This window comes from Copidosoma floridanum, unplaced genomic scaffold (assembly GCF_036245765.1).
Source record: "Copidosoma floridanum isolate Cflo_tuat_1 unplaced genomic scaffold, Cflo_Japanese_pri ptg000020l, whole genome shotgun sequence".
NCBI classification, from domain to species: domain Eukaryota; kingdom Metazoa; phylum Arthropoda; class Insecta; order Hymenoptera; family Encyrtidae; genus Copidosoma; species Copidosoma floridanum.
The window spans coordinates 25,052,761-25,071,687 of record NW_028321897.1 but is presented as its reverse complement, the minus strand read 5'-3'; the positions used below and the strand labels follow the sequence as shown (position 1 = coordinate 25,071,687).

At 31.7% G+C, this 18,927-nt stretch overlaps 1 protein-coding gene across 3 annotated transcripts in view; it reads left to right on the top strand.

The window, feature by feature from the left end:
• Window positions 1–6,881: 6,881 nt before the first annotated feature.
• The window catches only part of LOC106641739 (long-chain-fatty-acid--CoA ligase 5), a 705,145-nt gene continuing 693,099 nt past the window's right edge, over window positions 6,882–18,927 (top strand). For all 3 annotated transcript variants that reach the window (XM_089593848.1, XM_023391596.2, XM_089593847.1), the window contains exon 1: window positions 6,882–7,174. In XM_089593848.1, coding sequence (XP_089449974.1) covers window positions 7,103–7,174 — 72 coding nt within the window. In that variant the 5' untranslated portion in view covers window positions 6,882–7,102. The remainder of the gene's footprint in view (window positions 7,175–18,927) is intronic.

Here is an 18,927-nt window from a genome sequence, read left to right as displayed (position 1 = left end):
CATCGATGCAAACGTAATGATTGTGTGAAAGGACATTACGGTCAAGCCCATCTTATTAAATTATTCAAATACCATTAAAATATGTAAATTTTGAATATAATGCTCGTTTAATATATTTCTAGGTATGAAATCGAAATAAATAAAACTGTAAATTGTATTTTGTTAGTCAGAACTATACGGATCTTGAAAGAAGAGTCATAAGTTAAACTTTTGTGCTATATGTATTACAACACTGTCATATTATTTATTACAAAGAATAGGTAAGCCAAACATAAATAAATACTTACATGCGCAGTAAAATATTATAGTCTAACATTCATTATAGTCTTTATGGTACGTCTACATAAAATCGAGGTAACAATAAGATAACTTTTTTATTGCTCAGAACAAATTTTAAATATTTGATTTGATGTTTTAACATGCAGTATAACTGTAAATCTATAACATTGGTTATATGTCGTTGAAGTCGCTAATGTGCTACCATTTCATTAAGTAGTGCTTAGTAGCATGAAAAACGATAAATTAATTTTAAATTACTAGCTTTACAACTCATGAAAGTTAGCATAACATTTTAATAATCTCAAGTTAATGTTAGCTTTATAATCGCAAGTTGAATAAAAGGCAAGGCCGAGAACAAAATTTTTCTAATAACTTGACTAGTCACGCTTATTTGGATAAATGAAAGAAATACTTTGTAAGCTTAAAAAAGATGGCCAAAGGACTCTGCAATGCTACACAATGAGCAAGCAATAATACGTAATTACATGAAAGACTTTCAGCAATTATCAAGGTTGATGTTCGTATGAATAATTTTTTTATGGTCCAAATATGCAATTCACGTTTCGAGAGCTTTTATTAAGGAGGTTCAATACCCAAAACAAGTTACCGCTTTTTTCCAAAAAATTTAGCCTGACGTTAAATAATAATTTTATTAATCCAATAGCAAAGATTCAAGTATGGTTGCCAGTAAAAATATTAATGAATAGCTGTTCAAAGTTTAATTTTTTGTAGGTAATGACCAGCCTCTTATAAAAACTACCGAACTTTTCATCGGAAATTGCTTTATTTAGGCCATGAAACACCGCCTCCTGTGTTATGACCGGACTTGTTTTTTGTATAGTTAAAATCTTAGTTTAAATAATATAAATAATTTTAATTAATGTATTCCTTCATTAAAACAGTTAAAAATAATTTATTGTTTCAAACACAATTTCCTGGGGTCATCTTAACAAGGTTCAGTAATAATTATACTACTGATAAATAACTTACATCTATCACTAATTATTGTTACTGTTGCTTCGGAGTTCCCTACTGCTTCGTACGATAATTTTCAGTGGTTCTTTAAGCCACACAAAATTAGTTTGTGGCCTCCTTCTTTGTACCTCGCTCCTTAGCGTAGTCTGATACTAATGATATTCTCAAAATGTGCCCGAGTTGCCTCAGCCAACACCTTATGTCTTACGTGTATTCGCTATGCGCCTATGTCAGGTGGCGCCGTCGAGTGAGAGAAACTGTCTCTCGCTGAGATCGCCAGAATGTACAGAGCCTTATAGAAAAATTTTTTAATAAATCTAAAAAAAGGTTGTGAAGAGTGAATTGAACAAATTAACTTTCGATTTGAGTGTGTATTATGTTAGTGTACCGTTATAAATTTTTTGGTGTTGTCATGTGTAAGTACTACAAGATTGTAAGAAACAAAAACATGGATTGCGATTGTGATAAAACAGCATATATAAGTGCATATAAATTCTTACACTTATGCAAAGCTTAAAGGCACCGAAGTAATTTATGGAAACGTAATATAAATGTGTAAAAGTTAACCTAACCTCTCATTAGTGTATTTACGTTTATTGAACGTAACATAACACTGCGTTGTCAGAAATAGATAAATGTAAGCAGTACTTGTGTTTTTCAAATTCCTAATAAGTGCAAGCATGAATATGCACTTATATATGCTGTGTTATTACAATCGCAATCCATGTTTTTATTTTCTCCAATCTTGTATTATACATGACAACACCAAACAAAACTTATTACTGTACACTAACATAATACACACGCAAATCACTGATAAGTTTAGTCAATCCACTCTTAAGAACCTTTTCTTGGATTTTTTAAAAAATTTTCGATAAGACTCTGTACATTCTGGTGATCTCAGTGAGGGACGATTTCTCTCACTCGACGGCGCCACCTGACATAGGCGCATAGCGAATACGGTACTCGCGAGTCGTTGGAGTCAAGAGTAGACTAAAACTTTAGAGGACAGGTGACATACGTAAAAAGAGCGATTTCACTTCTTGATGGTGCGTTTTACATAGCATCAGTAAGAATAAAAGAGGCCTTTAGTTGAATTAGGTCAACTAATGAGCGATGTTCTTGCAGACTGCGTTGACAGAAAACTGGTAGGCTTGCACGATGATGTTACATGTTATGATTTTATGTATAAGGAAATAACAATACAACAGTACAAATTGCATTTTTCTGTAAAGTGTGATTGAGTTTTTGGGATCAATGATGATGAAAGCTCGCATCAGCTATAAAGAGAACGGCAAATACAAGTTCAAGTTTGATGAATAATTTTATAAATTTCGCACTTAATCCTTTTTGGGATTACAATAAATTTTGAGTATAATGAAATAATGTGGTAATTAAAATTTTTCAATTGATATACTTTATTAGAAATGGACAATTAATGCGCAAGTCAGCTATTCATTCTTACATACAGTATGGTTTAAGCACTCATACATGTAATGTACGATTTCATTACACACATGCATTCTTACAACGAGGATGGCTATGTTATATGTCAGCATATTATGATACATTCACATTATGGCTCTGTCAGTAACTTGTCTGACTACAGATTTTTATGGCCGGGGTTCAAATCCCACTCGATGCCAAAATTTTTATTAATAAATGAGGTTTTTTTCTGTACGGGATTTGAGCTTCAATTAACCTATCGTTTTCCACCTGCTGTTAACTAAAGAACATATGGCTAAATACACTTTATAGTGTCAGCCATATCTGAGCGTCTTAGAAGGCAATGATGAATTTAAAAAAATAAATAAATAACAACGAGCTGTTTGCAACACAGTCATTGTTATACACATTTTAGAAATAGGGTTTTTAATACTAAATGTAGTGTTAAAGGAAAAAAAGTTTATTTTTGAATATCCATATACTCGTTAAAACTTCTTTGTTATTTGTAATACGAGCTTTACCACTTATGCGTTGACTTAGCCAAAGCTCCAGTCCTTCTAAGCCACTTGTTTCAAAGGTTTCTTCCAAAAATTTTTCAATTAATTCCAGCCACACTTATTTAATGAATAATCTTAGTTGATATATTAGTTATACATTCCTGTAATGATGCCTTGCAAATTACTTGACTACCTATATCATTTGGGTCATGAAATATTTTTTGAACACCTTTTGTACTATTAATTATAATACCACAATTATGTGAGATGTTTTGTGTGAGTTTACGCAAAACGTTCACATCTTCTATGGCATTATGTGAGGAATCACTCTGTTTAGTAGGAAGATAGTCAGCAGCAATAAAGCTACACTGAACTTTTTTTCTCTTTTTGTTTTTCAAGGAGAATTTTTCTAAATAATTGTTAAGTATTGGCAAATCCTTTTACTACGGAAGTAAATTCGTTGATGATTCTACGTTGGGAAACTAATATTTAAATTCTTGGTACATTAAACGTGAAGCCAATGTGAGCTATTAAAATAACTTCTTTTTCAAAACTGTCAAAGTACTTGCTGTTTCAGTATAGAAAAAAATCAATTTACAACCTTAAAAATACTTTTCAGGAAAAACTGTATTATTTTTTTTAATTAAATGTAATGAGCCTGCTAATGCTATCCCAGACTCATAAATTACTCCTTTTTTCTTCTTTTGAAATATACAGCTTTCAGAAAACGTTATTTTTTTTTTTTTTTTTTTTTTTCAATAGTCTACATCTATCAAATAATACTGTACTTTTTAAATAATAATTATTGTCTAAATGTATCAAGCTCAACCACTCGTCGTGTTCCAGATTCGTTTACTGCTGGCATATGGTTCCAATATGCTTCCATAAGTTTTTCTTACAATAATAAGCAGTTGAGTAAACTTTTTTACAATTATGATACAATGTAGTCAAACAGTTAATAATTATGTTACTGTTTAGTAAAATGGCACACTTAGATACCTAATTGCTTAGTTTTTTCCCTTTGTTTTTGCCTACTAATCATAGTATTTTTAATTTCAGCAGTGACATTTTTTTTTTATAAACTGCTCTTTAATCTTGCCACGCGTTCTTCTCGCACGTTTCATTTTTATAATTTTTTTAGACTCCAAAGCTCGAAGGCGAAATAAAAAATCAGTATTTACATACAAATATAGGACAAAGATTTTATGATTATAATATAATAAACAAATCGAGAACACGATCCTGGGTTCGTCCGCTGAAATACAGATCTTTTAAAGAGAGATGTGCACAGTGCATATTACCAGTTACACTTAAATGACCTATGGTAACGAGCTCTTCTAAAAAGGTGCCCTCCGATTCTATTTTTAATAATAAACGATATCGCAAACAAAAGAAAGTAATCAATCCGAGCGTATGAGTACACACTGTTTTGGTAAGAAAGCAGAAGCTTTGAAACTTACTTGATTGACGGCATACAGTTATTATAGAAGTTAAACTTAAAGATATGACTAATTTTCATTGTCATCTCATTGACAATACTCGTACACCAATACAGTGTCACAACGAAATTCCTACTAAAATGCATAAAATAGTACCCGTGACCAAACTTTATACACTCATGAATTGGAAAATTAATTTGACATAAAACATAGGCTTACTTTGCCTAACGCTATACATTTGGATAATTTTCATTCCAATATCTTTAACTGGCAAATGAAAAATAAAATAATATCCACAACAAGTAATTAAGATACAAATAACTAATTACCACTCCGCTAATGAAAGGACATTATAAAGCCAACACCGGGACTACGGGCTTAGTTGACTGAAAAACCTACTTTTCCTGGAAAGCGCCAGTTCGATCAATTTGTACGTTCCCATTCTTAATTTTGAGCTGCTTTCATCTTAAGTTTAATATTAATAAGTATATTGAAAAATAATTCTTATGCTTGTGGATAAAAAAGAAATTGCTTAAGTTCAAACAGCTCTAAATTAAGAATAGGAATTCATTTAAACCTACGGTGCGAGTGAATGTATGGCTTTTTGGTAGCTTAAGTGGTAGAGCAACTGTCTAGTAAATAGGAGGTTGCGTGTCCACTTCATACCCGAGAAGGATATTTTTCTTATTTTTACTTAGCATTAAGTGATTCAAGTTCTTCTATGGCCCGAAAAAATCAACTAAGTCCAAACGATTCATCTATTTATAACGTTTTCTATTGAAGAAAAGCTTTTGATGGAATGTTCAGGATTCGGTTTGGGTAGTGACTTTCTAAAAACTGAAATAATTTTGCGACATGATCAAGTGGACCTCCAATGATTGTGCCTCTTTACTATACATATGATACACTTACATTCATAATTCAGCCAACGCGTGCGTACATAGACATTTGCATACAGCAACAACCACTGCAGCTATTGCTTATTTTTACTTGTAAAAAGGCTATACCTACACAGAAACAACTCCGTAGCAGAAATACTGAAATAAAATAGTATGATGTGTCGTTTTCCATAGTCATAGAGTAGAGGTCTTAATGAAATAAGCCGATTTAAAAATTTAAAACGTCAAAAACTTGTATGAATACTTTTTAGATTTCAAATTAGGCCTCTACCTAATTAAATGCACAAAAAAAAGAAATTTTAATGCCTTTAAAAAAATTACAATTCATCCAAAACAAAAAAATGTAAATTATCACTAAATTTTTCTAGAATGATGATTTTTTGAAACGAGCAAATTGAAAAATAGAAAAGACTATATTTACTGTTTACCAATTTCATCGATATTTCTTATTTTGGACAACTAATGTTATAGCATTGCTGACGTTTCACTGACTGAAACAGACAAATTTTTCTCTTAGAAAAACTACTGTAAAGATACCGAAAAAATAATATTCAAGATTTATTCGTCAAAACTGTACTGTTATCTTTTACGGTAAAAACTCACATAACTTTTTACTCCATGTAAAATATTTATTTTTTATTTATCAACAAACATTTACCTGCATGAATGTGTGTATGTACAAGCGATTAAATGCGTGTAATTTTCCTAAATTTTTCTCGTAGACACAGTACGCCATTCTCAACTCATACATACAATACATTTTGTATGTATCTAATAATAAAATTAACATCATGTAAGCGTATTAAAAAAGCCATTACGAGTGTAAGCATGTAATAAAGCATGACCTAAAATCTTCTAATTATTACATTATTATTCTTCTTTTATAAGCGCAATCGTAAGTCTAACGTCATTACAGCGAAAACGCTTTAAAAAAACAATAAAATTAGTTTGCTTTTCAAATTTAACTTCGTAAGAATTGATCTGAAAAAGGTGAAATAAAGACAACGATCTCTCTTTTACTCTCAATTAGTGGAACATATCCAAACGTTATTAACAGTTATTCTATCATATGTGCAATGAACGTGTACATGAGCATATTCATGTAGACTTACAAATATAACTGTATACGTATATGCTTGTTTATACACATTGATGGTGTTGAAAGGCTTATATTAATTACATATGGTACTGACAATGCTATTTTTTTCTGTTTTATTTTGATTCAAGCTAGCTAACACACTAAAAGTCTTTAGCTATCATTGAAATATTTTTAATTCATAGAGTTAAGTTTAGATAGGTATTCCATTTATAGAACTACATTAAATTATATGAGGCACTTCTGCAACTCTAAGCTCAGTCTGAAAGTTTTCTTGATTCACAGTTATTTTTTAGTACCGATAAATACTATGGAAATTTGACAAGTAATTTTTATGTGAGAAAAAATCAGTTAGATTAAGAAGTTGATGTTTTTTAATCTTATTCAAACTAAAAAGCCATATTTTTGATAGAACAAATTTTACTGTTCATACAAAAATCTAGATTTTAACAAAATCGTGAGAAGTAGAAAATGTCAACCTGTTTTTCTTATGAATCGATTCGAATGCCTTTTGATCTTAATGAACAATCAGATATTCTCAAGGTGTTAACAGGATTTTACACTGTCAATTAACAAAATTATTTAAATACTAATACCGTTACACATATGTGTGTGCGTATGCATGTGTGCGTGTTTGTGTGTATGTGTGGTTGTGTATACGTATGATTATAAAAACTGTTTTGAATGTTTGCCTATATTAAAATAACAATAGAAGAGACAAGATATAATCATGTAGTGTTTACAAAATAGATTCAAAATCATGGTTTCAAAACATGGGAGTGAAGCTGGATTAAGTTTAGTCACTGTGATCTTATAAATCTATAAACTTAAATGGTCTACTGAATAGGGTTATTTTTTATTATTCTTAGTAAGGTCTAGACTTTTCTGAGTGGTAAAATATCTTACAATTTATTAGTTTTTTTCCTTTTATTTTCTTAATTTCGTTTTAGAAAAGAGTGTTTGTTTACTAAAGAAATAATACGTGGTTTATTCAACAGAAGTATTCAAGAGGCTGAAGCAAAAAGATGTAGATCATATCGTATACTTCTAGTTTAGACAAACTTATCTCAGTAGCAAGAATAATTTAATAAACTCTCTAAATCATTAAGGTTTAATAATTAGGATTGCTTATTTACAATTCATATAAAATTATAGTCCATGGTATAAGATTCAGCTACAAAAAAAAGATTCTATTTAAATCCAACCATTTACATAACAAGCTTAAAATACTCGTCCCTCTCTTATTTTATTAAAGTATATTTTTAATCCTACAAAATCAATGAGTTATTTGTACGTATTTATGATAATCAAACTGCAAATATTTTATACCAAAATTAAAAATATATTTAAACTTGTGAATATAAAGTTTATTATATCATGAGTAATATTGTATTTTATCCATTATAGTAATAGTAGTTTAAAGTAAATTTCAATACAACATGCCATAATATCACTGTATTACGTTAGTTTTTTACGTATATAATTATCTATAACTATCAAAAAGCGTGATGTTAAATTTTTTTATCAATAATAACTCCTGTTCTACTGAGTAATCAATGTTAAACTTTACTTAACTTGTTCAACTCGTCAGTGGAATGCATCCATAAAGCTACACTTTTTTTTAGGTGTATAAAGATTGAGAAAATAATCGCACCTATCAAAGCAATTATGAGCTTGCATAGTAAGAAAGTTGGGTAGCTAAAGTTGCTCAACATTCTTCAATATATTATTATACTTAAAATCAGAAACTCATAATATTAGACTTAAGCTTTTAAATATCTAAAATTTATCTTTGATGGTCGATTGATGAATATTTCTCCAGAACAAATTTTTTTTTTATCTATCTGACTTTAAATTCATGTCGAAAAATTATAGATAATAACAATTTAGTTAACATGACTACATTAATTACCTGTCAATCATATCAGTTATCTACCAATGTACGGAAACGATGTAAGAAACATGCCTGAGTATTAAGTAACTTTTGCATCAAGTAAACAATATTATTTAATTTTATTGAGCACACATCAGCTGAAATCGAAAATATGTAACTTTCGTAAACAAGCAAATGGGTGAGATGCTTCTGAAAAAATTACGTGAAATTTCTGTTAAGTACCATAATATATTCAGGAAGGTAGGACAGTGGTGTCACCCTCACTCTTAATAGAGTTGTTAACTGGGTTTCACAAGTTTTTAATTATTAAAATAGAAATAAAACGATATGGTTATACATAATCACAATCCATATAAAAAAATTTGAAATTTGAATATGATTTTTTACTTATAAATCAATAGAAACTCCATAAAAAGTACTATCAGTATGCTACTAGCGTGGTAGCAGTTTTTTGATTCCCAACATAAAATAAGGAAACGAATACAATTTCTTGGTGGGTTGATTATTTTGTATATTAAAGAATGCCCTACTTCTTTTCACCATAATTCTACCTTACGTCTTTCGAAATTATATGGTCTAGTATATACTGTTACTTGGAAAATTATAATTTATATTATCCTTTATAGAATTAAAAAAAAAAAACTTCTTTAATTATTTTTTCCATACCATCCATGAGTCAAATAGACAAGCTTGCTGACTTTTTTTGTTGTTGTTATTTATACATTAGTTCATAACTTTTTTCTTTAAATGCATATAAATGTGCGACATGATGCACACACATGTTTGATAATTCAAAAATCATGTAATGAAGTTATAAGAACTATGGAAGTCATCTCTAATCAGTCTTATGCACTATCTTCAAAGAGGCTGTTTGAAGAAAAATAGTTAAACATATGACATTTACGTTTTTATATTTATTATACCTATGTACTTACTATTTAAATATGTAGATGAAATCAATATTAGTACATATTTACCTATTGTTATTAATATTTTTGAAAAAAAAAGAAAAATGACAAATATTTTTATTTTTCTAATCAATTTCCAATACTGAAAATGGGGAGTTGGTGCGCGAAGTGCGTAGAAGGCAGAGCCTTAAAAATTGTTAAATGATTAATTCTTTTATTTAACTCTATCTTCAGTTTTAAATTGAAGGTTGTGGAGTATAGTCCCACCCTCCTTTACAGTCCGCGGGACCAGCAGAAAGTCTAACTACTTACTAATTTATAGAAAAGAAGAGAGAAAAGATGTTATGTTGATGAAATCAATATGTTATAATATCTTTATCGCTCTTTTCTTCTTTTAAATCTCTGTCTTTAATGTCATCGATTAACTCGTAACTCCAGGCAATATGTGACTTCAACTCATGACGTACAATCAAATTATTATTTCAGTACTTTAATTTTGTACAGCTCTTCGTTATGACATTTCTTTTGGTATTATGAATTTATATAATGAGGCACTATATATCAGTTCGCTAAACTTATAATTTTTATTCGAATGGAACAATTGCAATTAAAACCGATTTCTTAAGATTTAAATAGTGTATCTGAGGTTCTAAGTAATGAATTAGGAACCACAGTTGATGAACAGTGGTGAGCTACTAACTAAAATGCTGCATGAAGAAATACTCCTGGCACGGAGCCTTAGTTAAAACTGTTTTGTTCTGCATGCTATGGGGCCGGTACTTGCTGACTTCATGTGTTTACGCTTAGCTGCTCACTTCGTTTGTTACTTGACACTTCTGAGAGCTATGAAGTACACAGTTCGCTTTGTTAGGTGACAACTTTCCATAAGTATGACTCTTTTAAGAGTCTTAAGATTTGATCATTGAGGGAATGTATATAATATAAAATAGAACAAATTGACAAATTTATGAAAGTCTTTACTTAACACAAGTATATATATATATATATATATATATATATATATATATATATATATATATATATATATTTATATATATATATTCATGAAGCTTTTCGTTGTTGTATAAATTTGGAAACTGCTCTATCCCATCAATTATGAATAACTATATTGTAAGCACTCATTTTTGTATAAATAATTTTTATTTGTACATTTATATGTATCCAAACAGGAATCTTGTTGAGGCAAACGAGAGGCCCTATAGAGGATACCTAAATAGCCTATGGAGGAACAACTGAGGAAAAGTAACGTGGCGTACAGTAGGTCCTCTTTAGATATCCCAAATAACTGTGTACCTAACCAAACTTGAAGAGTCTCTAGAGTTAAAATATATGTATAAATTCAATGTGAGAGAGTGAAATAATGTTATAATGAAATACGCTATTATACCTGCAGGTGTTTTAGTATGGAATAAAAAATAGATTGGTGCAAAAATGTTTACTTGCTTAAATGACTTTTACGTGCTGTACAATAATTAAAAAAATTACGACTACCTTAACGCCACAATTATAATGATTATTTAACGGAAATGTGCAGAGTGATGAAAAATGTAAACTTTTGGTATTGTACTTAAGTTTATTGTGTATAGTTTTGAGATATTGCATCTCAAAAGTACTGATATTGCTTATACTTTCAGTACTTAATATATATTTATGTGTTAAACAACTACATTAAGTATTAAAAGTATAAGCAATTTAAGTACTTTTGAGACACAAAATATCTCATTTAATCAATAATTTACATATTTATAAATTAGATTATTTTTTATTCATGAAACGATTGTCGTCATAATTTGTTTACTGAATCTAGCAGCTCTCTTACTCTGACAGATTAACTTGATTTCTGTACCTCGTTTTTATTGAATTCACACATATTTATTGACTGGAAAAATGCTTTAAGTTTGGTTATGCACACGGTTATTTAGGATACCTAAAGAGGATCAACTGTACGCCACGTTACTTTGCCTCAGTAGGTCCGCTGTAGGATACCTATAGAGGTCCTCACGAACTAAGGAGGTATCCTCAATAGATTTCTGTTCGGGTATAGATTGCCATTTGGACGTCTTATTTGTCTTTGGCATAAACAAATTGTTTTCAAATATAATATTTTTTTGTCACTTTTTCTATCCACCTATTCTCGCCTTCTCTCTTTCTCTTTTTTTCAATTTTCTTGAATATCTTTTCAACCAATCTTTCCTTTAATACTCACGTTTACAAAGAATTTTTGGAAAAAAGACGTCATTATACTGCTTTTTATGGTTCTGCGCTCATTATGTCCTTCTCATTCTCGTCCTGTAGTAAATCTTGCTCACCTTACCATGGTATTTCATATTCGGCTCTGTACTACTTCAAGACTGTGGTATTGCTTCTTAGAATATGCAAGCAGTTTATGCGTATTAATATCACTAAGCTGCTGTCTCTGCTGATTGATGGACGTGTCACTGATTATTAGAGCCAAAAATCTTAGGGTTGACGTAGCTAATAACTTTACTTGGAATAAGCAAGTTTCAGTGATTTTCTCAAGGATTCATGTGGTATTGTATTGGCTTTCTTACAAAAACCATTATCTTTCATGCAATGTAGAGACTGAACTTGTAAGTTGTCTGATTCTACTACATTTTTGTTGTACATGCCCAGTTTATATCGATCCCTGAAGATATTTATTAGCTGAATTGGATCCCTTTTTTAAAATTGATATCTATTTTGTTTACCATCTGAGATGTGACATGCCCCTGTCAACTGACTATGTTAGGTTAGGTTGGTTGCGCTTAAGCTTCTATCGTGAGTATTTTTTGAGAATGACAACGTTTAAGCCCTTGACCTTGAAGGAGCCATAATACTTATATACCTCTGCTTTATTCGAGCTGTAGAGATCTGTGCGCCGTGGGCAAGTAACTTTTTTGATACCATGCTAAACTCTTGCATTTTACATAACATCGTTTTCTTCGCTTGCTATAAAATTCTGAAACACCATTTCAGAACCTGTAAGCCTTAAGAGTTATCTTAACAGCTTTAAAACGGCTCTTAAAAGAAAATTCTATGGCAGATAATTTATTGATATAAATATACTTTTTATGAGATGATATTGTGTACAAAAGTAGTGCAGTTAACGTCGGGATGAGTATATGTACATTAACTAGGTGATGTTTCAATAAATAGTTCAGTATTTAATAAATAAACAATTATCAACAATATATATTACGTAGATTAAAAAAAAAGTAAATTATAGCCATGGTACGAAGTGCTGCTAGACTGGCAGGTACAAAACTGTAGGCTTTGATCAAATCTTCCAATAATTTCAAAATAACTTGCTACCGCCTACGCTGATAAAATCTTAAATGTCAAGCTTACATCTGTCATATATGCTTACACACTTATTCCTAGTCCATATTTAATACCCAAAATACGTTTGTATGTAGAATGCTAATTAAAACCATTTTGTACTACCACTTTATCTTCATCGTAGAATACACAATATCGTAGAATTACATGACAGTAAGAGTCGTTTTAGAAAGCTTATTACATGTAAGTTTTCTTAACAGACATTATTCAAACATCAAACGTCTATGTAAAATAGCGTGAAGAATACTTACTAAAAGCTATTAGTCGTTTGCCTATCCCATTTTTCAAGTTTAGTTATAAAACATCACAATTTAACACGTAATTCTTGGGGATAATCATGTAAAATTGCATTAATGTGATCTGTAGAAATCTCTAATTATTTGTATGAAAGATTATTTGTAGATAAACCTATTTAATTTCTGAATAGATGTACAATTAATATTTTCTTCTTTATAAAATAAAAAAAAAGAGCCAAGTATGCTTAAAACCTGTATATAAGTATATCTGTATAAGAAAATAATTGCCAGCGTTGCTGCATATTTTCACTTCTCTCACCTCTCTCAACGTTTTTCCTGATAATTGTGATAGACGTCTTGAAGTAAAAAAAAATTCATCTTGGTCAGGAATAATACACATTGTTAAAATATTCACTTTAACCAAAATTAAATAATGTGTGAACAAAATCTGGAGTGAGCAAACCATTAATTGAAAAAATTTTAAGGAAGTGTAGTACTTCTCGAAAATTTTTTGAAAATTCTGAAAAAAAATACAAACTTAAATAAAAAATTATTTGGTTATTAAAAAATTGGCAAAGTCATAATGAATAACTAAATATCTTACTTATGTATAAGGCAAAGTCGCTAAAAGCGTTGTAATTGCTAACCCCGAAAACTACGGAACCAATTTTGCTAAAATTTTGCATACTGATTCTTCATGATTCCGAAATGGTTTTCGCATAGTTTTTTTCTTGAAAAAGTTAATAACAATAGCGATAAATAAGCTCAAAGTTTTGCTAAAATAAGCTAACTTTGCGGTTTAGTTCAGTAGGATCCACTAGATGGTGTCAAGGTCAAATTGAAGTCACCCGCAACTAAAGATAGTAAAGAGTGGTTATAAGAAGCCCGATCGAGTAGACAATCATCGCAGTCGATCATCGGCACTACACCAAGAATAGAGAAGTCCGTCGTGCAGCTGGGCATCCCGGCTACCGATGAAACTCTTCTTTTATGGGCAAGCGAAATAAATCGGTTTTTACCCTGGATCCCCAAAATAAACGAGTGCCACGGAAAAACAGGCGTTTGGAACGTCAACGTCTTCAGTGAAATACCAGGAAACGTTTCTAGCTAGAGCACAACCTGCTCCAGCACTTCAGAGCTTTGTGGCCGTTCAACGATCCAATCTGGTGCCATCAGAGAATTTTGTACTTCAAATGCAAGCCAGGGAAGACAGCCCTGAATAGTACGGGAAGCCCAGCCTCCTTAGTGGCCGTCTCAACGGCATATCTATAGAGAAGGTGTTCTCTAGGCCCACTTTCCTGACTACCGATGAATGGTTAGTTATCCAGAAAACGACCTGAACATGAGATACCTTTGGTCAGTGGCGTACTTCCCTTCCTGTACCGTCTCCGTACATAGAGACTCAAAGGATAAGCGCCAAGCTATCTGCAGCTGGCTCATTATCATCAAGAATAATAATAAGGAATAGCTACAAGTTTCACCACCGGCCCTTTTCAGGGCCATTATAAGTATTTACATTCCCAACTTAACCATCAATCTCTTCAGTTCTTTTAAGGGCCACCTAAGTTTAAATTACCTTGTCAACTAATACATTTTTATTACGATTTCCAGAGACAATTCGTCAACTCAAAGACTATGTAAAGCCGCCCACTGTTAAACCAAGTCCGTCATTCACTGGCAGACGTCACGAGTAGAGTTCTTCGGAGCAAGGCTGGGAACCCCGGTGACTGATGACCCTATATTACCCTCTCAACTTTAAGCATTCAAACAGGAATCTTCGATCCTCTCCAAGGTCTGCGCTGGGAAAACCTAACAGCTATAAAGAAAAAATAATAAACGTGAGCCAACGGGACAGTTACCAACGGGCAAGCATCACGAACCAACCTTTCCACCTTAGATCACCAAAACAACTGAGTTTGAAAAAAAGGTGCTTTAGACACCGTCTTCGACGTTATACCAGAAGACATTAGGGAAGAGCTCTATAACTAGATCCAAAGCTTCAAACCCTGAGGTATCTAGGCAGTCACGTTTACTGGAAACTTGAGTCAAGAAAGACTTTGCTTAAGAAGCTCACCGGTCCTTTTTAGGTTCATCGGATGTCAAAATACCTTGCCAACAAATATATTAGAACCTAATAAAGTAGAAAAAAGTAGCCTGTAGGGCTCGCGAGAGTCTTAACTATGTCAAAAGTCACAAGAAGTCGAATTCGAAGGAAGACTTCAAATGCATCTTATAAATACAATTTTAGGCATCAAGAAGATGACAAAAAAATTTATTAAGTGAGAGATCAACTTTTCTCTATAACCCTCATAGTAATCTCTTGAATCTTTTGGATTTTTTAATAGGTAGAATATGTATTTGTATTTTTGTTGCGATAAATAACAGATATTAAGCTCCAGATTTTTGTTGCTCTGGTGATAAAGTTGTGAGATAAGAGAAAGAAATTTTTTAATATAAATTTTTTGTGAGCTTTGAATCTTTACAGCTGCAAAAAATACCCCTTTTCGTTAATTATACGAGAAAAACTGCAAATCAACGGCCTCTTATGGCCAATGATTATTTTATGGCATAAGGAACGCACGGTATTTTTTAGCATAATTAAATTTTTTTAATTTTTACAGCTTATTATTTGGCCAAATAAACTATATGGATTTTAAACCAATATATTTTTAATCAAAAGATGTTTGTTGTGAGAAGTATCAGAAGTAGATGTATAATTTTTCCCGGAAAACGTTTCACATCAAACGCTTGCTAAACTGTTTCTTTTATTTCAAATCCTAATACCTTAAGTAAATGATGGCTTATCTCTTTTTAAGTAGCGAAAAAATATGCTGATACTGTAGAGGGAGTGTGTAGGCTTATGTGTATGTTTTAGTGTGGTTTTGTAGAATAATAAAAATAAATCAGTACTGTCAATTTATAGTCTTTGTTGGAATTGTTAATTGTATCCTTTAACGGTGTCTTTTACAAATCATATCGTATCAAGAATAAGTATTAGTGTGCACATATATCTGTATGGTTAGAGGAGAGCCAAGTCGTATGAGAGTGAATTTGTACGAGAGGAGTATAAAAAAAAAGAGAGAGACAGAAGAAGATAAGCCAAAGACTACTCTTGAACTACCGACTTAATTTTTGGGAGAGTAGGCCCAAAGCAGTGAGACTAAGAGGACTTTTTGACTAGCCTTTAAAAGGAAAAGATCAGATCCATTTATGCTATCGAGACGTCATCCAACCACCTTCTGTCTACCAGCTTACGTCAATCTTCGAGAGGCATTATTTGTAGCACAGCTGAAGACTCTACAGTCATGAGAGGCTGAAGGGTACTAGGCAGTTCAATGATATTGCGATGCGTGGATCTAGGTGAGGTGAGGGTTACTGACTTGTAGGAAAGTGTGGGTGGGAGGCTTTGAAGGTGGTACTGGAGTTAAGATTGCTCGTATGTGTAATCTATAAAGAGAGTTTATACAAAAAAGAAGCGTGAAAAGGTGCGTGTGTGACTGTGGTAAGCTGTGAGTTTTTCTGCTGTTGAAGATAAGAGTGTTCTTTCTTTTACTCCATCTATGTATCTCAAATAAATAAAACAATTAAAAAGCCATGTATAAAGTGTTTTTTTTTTATTTCAATAAAAAGTTATCGGCGTTTCACCACTCGAGGGGGCCTCTTCAAGATTTTTTAATAGCCCTGTCTAAGTAAAAGCCGCAAGCAGTCCCCAAACTTCTCACAGATTACAATCGGCATCCAAGCTTTAACTAACATCTTCAATCAATAAATGTTTCGGCTGCCATGAACCAATGATTGAATATCTAGTTTGAAGTTTAGATGTCAATTGTGAATTGTAGAAAGTACTTGAGGTACCTGCTCAAGTGATCTGTTAATATATTTTGAAGAGATCTTCTTGAGTAGCAAAACGTCAACAATTTTCTATTGAAGTAAAGGCACACTTCACATGTGACTTTTTAATGTATTATTTATTGGAGTGCTTATCAATGCCTAGGGTTACAGGTACCCACGTGTAAGAGGCTTTTAAAATAATAATACCAAATATCAATGAAAAAAATTGTAAAATATGTGTGTAAGGATTCCGCTCAATAAGTCAATAACATTGAAAGTAGTATATAATATCCATGTAAACAACGTCAGTTTTAGAACGCATTCGTCTACTATCAATACATTACAATAACTAAGACATAGAAATATACACAGATAACAATAAACACGCTACTCTCTCCAAATTGCTGAATCCTGCGATAGTAAGTATTAGTAGCATACTACTTTGAAAGATTCAAGCAAATCCTTCAGTCTGATGCATTCAGGAGTTGGATCCCAGCGAGTTGAAGTTGTCAAATAAATTAGTAAGAGAAAATAAATGAAACTTCATATTTTTGTTGAATAATCTTAAAATTCCTGCAATTCATATAACGACTGTTTAAGATTATTACTTTATCGAAAGTAAACCTTTTTATACAATAGTATGACTAAACCTACATACCTTCATGACTTGAATTATCAGTCATTAGTTAAAATGAATATTTTCCAGTAACAAACTTAATTAAATTATTAATTAAATTTATGGTTAATCTAAAAACTTAGACACTTTTAAAAAACTTGTAATCACCTTAAAGGAGAAAGGTTACTTCGAAATGAGTGCAAACAAAATTAAAATTAAAATGTAATATTTATTTGAACAATTCATTTTAAATAAGGAAATCACTTTTTTTTCTATACAAAATACTAAATTTATTTAACGTCTCTCATTCTTCGTAAATTATGAAACTTCGAAATTTTTGAATCTGAATTTTTGCACCTTTATAAAAATAGATGCTCCTGTGGTTGAACAGATAGACAGCGCAAGGTGATAAAAATTTGGGTTATCTCTTGATAAATATTGCTTATTTAGGTCTCTGAAGGTTCGTAAACATAGCCCCCGATGACTCTCCCAGATTACTTTCACCCCGTGTAAGCGTGTTCTATCTACTAGAGACACTCGACTACTGGGACACACACAGATGTATTGAGCACCCAGTAGAAACAGTAAAAGTATTTTTCTCACTAATTTTGGAAGTCCAAAGATGACTTTGATTTTTGACTTATCCACATGACTTACTTCGATGATCAATTTCTCGTATCTCACCCTTGTCCAGGTAACGCTGATCAATGGGTCGAAGGCAAGAGGTAGACTGATAGCATAGTGATGTATCTCTCTTGACTAGGTCACACTGAAGAACGGGTCCTAGCCAAAAGATAGACTGCCACTCTGGGAGTATTTAGGGCTCTTTATACTCTTGTGTTTGTGTTTGTACAAGATTTTTCCTTTTTAGGTGGACCCACTCTAGCGTTCACTTAGCGTACCTTGTATAAATTATCCACGCGCGGCGTTCGAATTCAAATTTTAATGTGTAAGGTAACGAAGAATTTTAAATAAAAAACCAGTTGACAGTGGGTGCTTAGGTACCCCAGTGAGAGGTTATACTTTTATAAAAGTTACATGGCAGGTAATATAATCATAAATATAATACACCTTCTGTGAAACGATATTGTGCACAAATGTGGTGTAATTATTGTTGAAATAAGTATACCTACGTTAGTTGGGTGTGGTTTTGATAAACATTTTAATTTCTAATAACTGTCAATTATAAACAATATGTTATGGTACAATACTATACAAACAATATGGAGGCTGGCCAGTATAAGACTGTGCACTTTCATCGAATCTTCCGGTAGTTTTAAAGCAACTTCCTACTGCCTACGCTGACTACATCTGTAACTTCACGCTTACATTTATCACATACTTATTCCCAGTCCACATTTAATATCCAAAATATAATTGTATCTCAAAAATTAGGACAAATCATCCTGTAATACCGCTTTTTTCAATAGCATAGTAGTGCATGCCAGTGA